This window comes from Pundamilia nyererei, unplaced genomic scaffold (genome assembly GCF_000239375.1).
Source record: "Pundamilia nyererei isolate P.nyererei 1_Seehausen unplaced genomic scaffold, PunNye1.0 scaffold00024, whole genome shotgun sequence".
Taxonomy (NCBI): Eukaryota; Metazoa; Chordata; class Actinopteri; order Cichliformes; family Cichlidae; genus Pundamilia; species Pundamilia nyererei.
Window position 1 is genome coordinate 3,066,845 of NW_005187425.1, and position 6,148 is coordinate 3,072,992.

The 6,148-nt window shown below is 41.4% G+C and overlaps 1 protein-coding gene across 10 annotated transcripts in view; it reads right to left on the bottom strand.

Moving 5' to 3' along the window:
* The window catches only part of LOC102198956 (ankyrin-3), a 116,928-nt gene that overhangs the window by 82,409 nt on the left and 28,371 nt on the right, over positions 1-6,148 (bottom strand). For 8 of the 10 annotated variants that reach the window (XR_001290307.1, XM_013909415.1, XM_013909410.1 and 5 more), the window contains exon 1: positions 5,107-5,243. The exons of the other annotated variants lie outside the window; for them this stretch is intronic. Coding sequence is in view for 7 of the 8 variants with exons in the window: in XM_013909415.1 (XP_013764869.1) it covers positions 5,107-5,229 (123 nt within the window). In the remaining variant the exon portion in view is untranslated. Of the gene's footprint in view, positions 1-5,106; positions 5,244-6,148 lie in introns of those variants that run through there. 10 annotated transcript variants of the gene reach the window in all.

The window sequence follows — 6,148 nt, forward strand, 5'->3', positions numbered from 1 at the left end:
AGAATTTCTATAAGTTTCCCCCTGACACACACACACGCGCACACACACACACACACACACACACACACACACACACACACACACACACACACACACACACACACCATGGTCAGCATCCACCTGGCTTTTACAAGCATGTCATCATTTTTGATCTTCCATAAAAACCAAATCACCTGCTGCACATAAAACAAAAAGACACTTAGGAGTTATACACAGACACAACTAGAAAACATGATTTTTTCTCCCCTGTTGGCAGGACAAACAAATTCCCACATACACTGGTTTCCCATTACAAGCGCTCCCTAACAAACCCCTTCACCACCACTCTCTCTCTTACATGTGGACACACAATCACGCACACACACCCCATCCCCCAGCAGCTGTTTTCAGTGAGGACCCTCAGAGTGGTGGATCAATAATTAGAACAATCCTTATTACATGCTCTCATTTTCCCTTAGAGACTCAAGCTAATGTAGAACAATAGCAGGATACAGTAGAGTAAGAACGCCGCGTTGAATGCTGGAGGAATCCATCACGTTTCCGGACATGTGAAACGCAGGAGTGAGGATTACAGTGTACTGATGGAACTCTATGCTACTATACTAGGATCTACATGTGAATGCATAACATCACACAGCCACACTGTCATGATTCAGGAAATGTTGTTCCTTCTCACATCTGAATGAAATTTGATTTGATGTAGAAAGACATCAGACTGGTTAAGCGGACCAGAGTATGCCCTACTGCAAACTGTATTTATCAAAGAAGTAGACAGCTGGTAGAAAAAGCTAAATTGTTGGTATGCTTATTGATAAAACTGCAGTGAATATCAAACAGCGTTAGTGCAACTTTTCCGTGAACAATCAGAAACCAGCACAGGAATTCAACTCACCTACCTCCAGCTAAATCAACCATACAAAGAAATACTAAATAAATATTTTAAAAAAAGCTAAATACAGTCCCAGCAAAAAGATTTTCTAGTTTTTTTAAAAGTATCTTTTATGGTTTTTTCTTATTTTCATGCCAGCAGAGACAACGTAGGAATCTCATATCAAAAGGCACAGCTTTTACAGAATTTCAAGGTATTTAGTGAAAGTCTCACTGAACTATGTCTGTCCCTTTCAGAGTGTCAGTGCATATAAGCTACTATATATATATATATATACGTGTACAGTCAAGAGCGTGATGTTTCGTTCAATATGAATATTGGACATTAAGACCAGGTGACCACTGCCTCTCTGAGACAAGCACACATGCACACACACTCATGGTATGTGTCCTGCAAACAGTGTAGTACTTATACTACAAACAAAAAAAAAACTGATTTCGTGATAAACATAGTTGCACATAATACATTATATTACTGAAGCTTAGCAGCCTTTCCTAAATCCAGGTCGGTCAATTGTCCAGTCGATGGCCATCTTGATGCTGAAAACGTTTTGTAATACTGGGAGGAGTTCCCAATGCCAGTGCAATTAGCTGAGGCATGCATGGGCGCTGAATTCATTAACCTCCATCTTTCAGGGGATGGTGGGGAGAGGAGGAGGGGAAGGAGAAGGCGAGCAATACGCGTGTCGGCTTTGTTTCATCCAAAGCGATGGCAGGGACGTTATACAATAAAGTAGGAAAGAAAAAATAGAGAAAACGAAGAGATAAATTTGTCTTAATTTCCACCAATATTACGTTCCCCTGAGGATTTTTTTACGCTGTTGTTTATTTTTGCTCCAGGGGCTGGACAGAATCATGCCTTGCCACTGTTGCCATGAGCTTGCACTGAAGCACAGGGCTGGAATCCAATTTCAGCACTCCAACTTACCCTCAGGCTCTCATCCCATAGTCCTTATTTAGATTCATCACTCTTATTATCGAGATTTATACCTCCTAATGAACAGTGATGATAGTGATGAATCACAAACTTTACCTCCGATGTGGAGGACAGACTTAAGTGGATCAAAGAGTAAAAGCATTCTCAATGTAACAGACACAATGGTGCAGTATGAGGCTTCAACGACACACACTCAAAGCACAAAGGCACAAAACTATAAAATAGGCACAACACTTCAACTGAAGGTGAAGCATTATCAAAACACGACCAAATGACCCAAATAAACCTTGGAAGAAGAATAACAAGTACCATACCAATGCATATTCTGGGTACTGGAATGGTGTGCAAAACTGGGACAGTAAGAAACCCATGCTTTGCTTAGCTCTCTCCCTTTCTCTCTCTGGGAATCCATTGGGGGCTCCTGGCTCTAGATAATGTCATTAGAAGTACAGCAGCTTGAAGCATTTCTGTAACACCGTAATGGGGGTTTCCCATTAAAGTGACCACTGCAGCGACCAAGTTTTCACCGATTCCACTGAAACTGTCACACAACACATGAAAATTAAGCTTTTAGGAAGTAGTGATCGAATGAACAAAGAAGTGGTTAAGGGCACATCCTATGCTTGAATGAACTTCACACTGGGTTAAAATACGACATTACTTCAAACAAGACAGGAAACCCCAGCAATCACAGTAAGTGGTATGAGAAGGCAACTTGAAAAGTTAATAAATATCGATGCAACATAAATTAAGTATGAATTTCAAAACATTCTGCTGCATTTCATGACACATACAGTCATCCACCTGCTTGGTGACTAATGCAAAAAAAAGCGAAGCATCCACTCTGCATTTAAAAGTGTTTTGTACTTGCTCTGCTAACTAAATATAGCATTGGTAGGGCTGGGAAAGGAGTGACTCAAAACACTCTGTTGCACAATTTGCGCCTAAGCAAGCACATATGCGTTTACTACAATATGATGCAGACAGAAATAAAGGGTTTTCAGGCAGAATAATAAAGAGAAAATAACAACATAACTTTGAAATGATGCGAGATTTCTTGAGTTGGGCTCCATGGCTTCTAAAAAAGTTCAATTACAACATTAAAAACATTAAAGGGATGGAAAAAATTCAAATACATTGTGTGCAAGTTATCACGGTTTTAATTTTCTTCTCTGTTATTCTTTCTCATTTTTGTCTCTGACTGTAATGCCCTTTTATCACATTTTTCTGAATGTGTCACTCTTTTGTTATGTCTGTCTGTGACTCTGATAACTCCTGGTCTATATTATGAGACACAGCGAGAGTTGGAAGGCCACCAACAAGACTAACCAATGCACAAGCAAGGGCAGCCATGGAGTAAAGCCATAGGAATGAAAACATAAGAGCACCCGGTGTGTGTATTTTGAAATGCAGCTACTGTGTAAAGTGTGGGAGAGCGAGCGACTGACAGCAGCGGCCCACAGTTCACCATCTGACAAACAAATTAACTTTAGTGTTTGACTTTGTTTTGTCACAGAGTATTATTAAAAGCTAGCAGTGTGAGCCAAACAACAAATAATAAAAAAGTCACAGAGCCATACGTGAATGGACAGGATGATGTGAATAAGAGAGACCAAGCCAAAAAGGGAGAAGACAAAAGACAAACACGCAAAAAAAAAGCCCTACAAAGGAACACAGAGTGACAGACAGAGAAATGAAGAGTAGATCGGTGTGAGGACAGAGAGAAGGACGCAGGGCAGGCCGAGAAGAAAAAGCTGATTACTCTCATGGATGGTGCTGTGCACAATCCAATCAATACAACCCTCTCCTCTTCTCTCCTCTCCATCTCTGTCTCTTGTTCTCTTCTAAGAAACATGACCCTTCATAAGGACCATAAAACCTCCAATACAGATCAGCATTGCAGACACATACAAGTTTGCCACACAAACACAGGAGAAAGTAAAAAAAGCGCTCCAACAGACATGAGCACAGTCTTAAAACACATTTGGCTCCAAAGAACTCCACCAACTCACTTGAACTCAAGAATCTTTGTTTTGTTGTTTGTTTAGAGAAGATTGGGCCATGCTAGCTCACTTCTTGTTTATGCTAAGGTCAAATAACGTTGCCAGCAGCATAATTCAAAACCAGGCACCCATGGGCGCAAAGTACAGTAAATGTCACTGTTATTGAATTGATCTCTCACGGTCAAATCTCCTGTCATTAATACGCAGAATGAAAATAAATGCTTTCTCTAAACTCTGTTCTAGTCAGACAGACAGAGAATTCATTGCTGATTTTGTGTTTTTTTTCTCAACAGAAGCAGCTCATAAGTTCCTTGTGTTCTCCTTATTTTTGCATGAGTGTCTCCAAAGTAAAGAACTTAACATGTACGAGAGGAGGAAGAGGAGGGAGACCCCACGTGCATTTCTGTTCCTCCTCTCTCAAATGAAAAGCTTTGTCATCAATAAATCAGATATGTATGCATTATACATAGCTGTCTGTGCATCCAAGCACAAACACAGACATGCACATGCAAGAACCTAAAAAACTCACTAAAGTAATCATTTATATTTACAATACAGTGGTCAAGTGCATCTATGTGAGAGGTTTGCACCTTGGCCTGGGTTTGCTCCATTTAATAGCATTTAAAAAAAAAAAAAACATTCAATCATCACCTCACCCTCCTTGAAACTTCATTTGATAGAAATAAAAAAGTCTCAACAACCTGACTCTGCATAATGCCCGTTCTTCACTAAAACGAGGAAGGATGGATATGGAATTGTTTAAAGGAGCCTTGTGTGGTGTAGTTTTACTAAAGACAGACAATATGACTCATAAAGAGTTGGAATGGGATAAGAAAACAAAAGGCACAAGTCCATGGTGAGTTTACCTCATTCAGAGGCAGGTAGCTAAGATCATAATCGCAAGCAGGTGTAATTATCTTTGACTTTCCGCTGTCATGTATGCCCACATACTCAGATACACTTTAGAATGCATAGAGGCAATAAACACTGACTCCATCACACATGCATTTAAAGTACAGAGTTACAGATGCTGTTTGAATTGGACAGCACGACCAGAGTAAAGAGATACAGCAAGAGAATCTCCACATCTGGATTTATATGAACACGTGAATGAATGAATGAATGAATGTATGCGAGACCTCCAAGCTCATTTAATCAGTCAAGCTGAGGTAAACGTCCACATCTACTTGCTCATACACAGAGTCACGGTCCAGCGACGCTAGTGGAGCAAAGCAGATGAAGCCACCAGCCAGCCAAGCCAGCCCTCGTCTCTTTTACCTTTCTCTTTTGTTCCCGGGATGCTGTTCTCCTGCTCTTCCTCCGCTTCTCCTTCTCGTCCTCTATTGCATTCACATCCACTTCCCCCCGATTCTTCTTCAATTGGGAGGCCGCGTGAGCCATGATAGGTAATAAAAAAAAAACACGAAGAAGCACCACACACTACACACGCGTGCCTCACCTGAAATCCCAGAGAAGTTCAGGGGCTATAATTTGACAAAACCAGGATCTCAGAGGAAAAAATCGGGGTAGAAAAGGAAAGGGGGGGAAAGGGAAGAAAAATGCCCTCCTTGAAAAGGAGAATGGAGAAGAGTAGGGTTTCTTTTTCTTTTGTATGTATGTATATATATCCTGTGTGTCCTTTCTTTTGGTTGTTGCTCTAGTCTGGTCTCTCTTTCTTTCTTTTTTTTTTTTAAAGTGATGGAAAGCTGGGAGAAAAGAGACAGCAGCTTCTCCTCGTCACCTCTTCCTCCTCCTCCTCCTCGTGTGTCATCCGTTGGCAGTGTGAGAGGAGCACGTCCAGGAGAGGTGAGGACGAACCGGATGGAGAGAAAAGAGACACGAGCATCACCAGCACAGAGGTGGAGGGAGGGAGGAGAAAGGAGAGAGAGAGAGAGCGAGAGAGAGAATGGAAGTGGAGGGAGGGTGTGTGTGTGTGTGGGGGGGTGGGGGTTACCATGGTAACCGCACTCTTTTTTTTTAATGGTTTCTTTTAAATCTTTCTTTCTTTTTTTCTGTCCCTTTTTCTTTCACTTTCTTTCTCTGTCTCTGTGCTCTGGTTCCTGCTGTTGTACAGTACCTCAACTGGTGCTCCACCACAGGGCGCTTGTGTGTGTGTCTGTGTGTGCGCAACAGAGATAAACTGTGTGTGAGTAGATATGAGTGCATGAATGAAGCAAAGACATTGGCTAGGAAAGGAGAGGAGAGGAAATGGTGGCAGGAAGCAACAGCAGAATGGGTAAGTGTGTATTTATATAGATATATCTATATACGTGTGTGTGTGTGTGTGTGTGTGTGTGTGTGTGTGTGTGTGTGTGTGTGT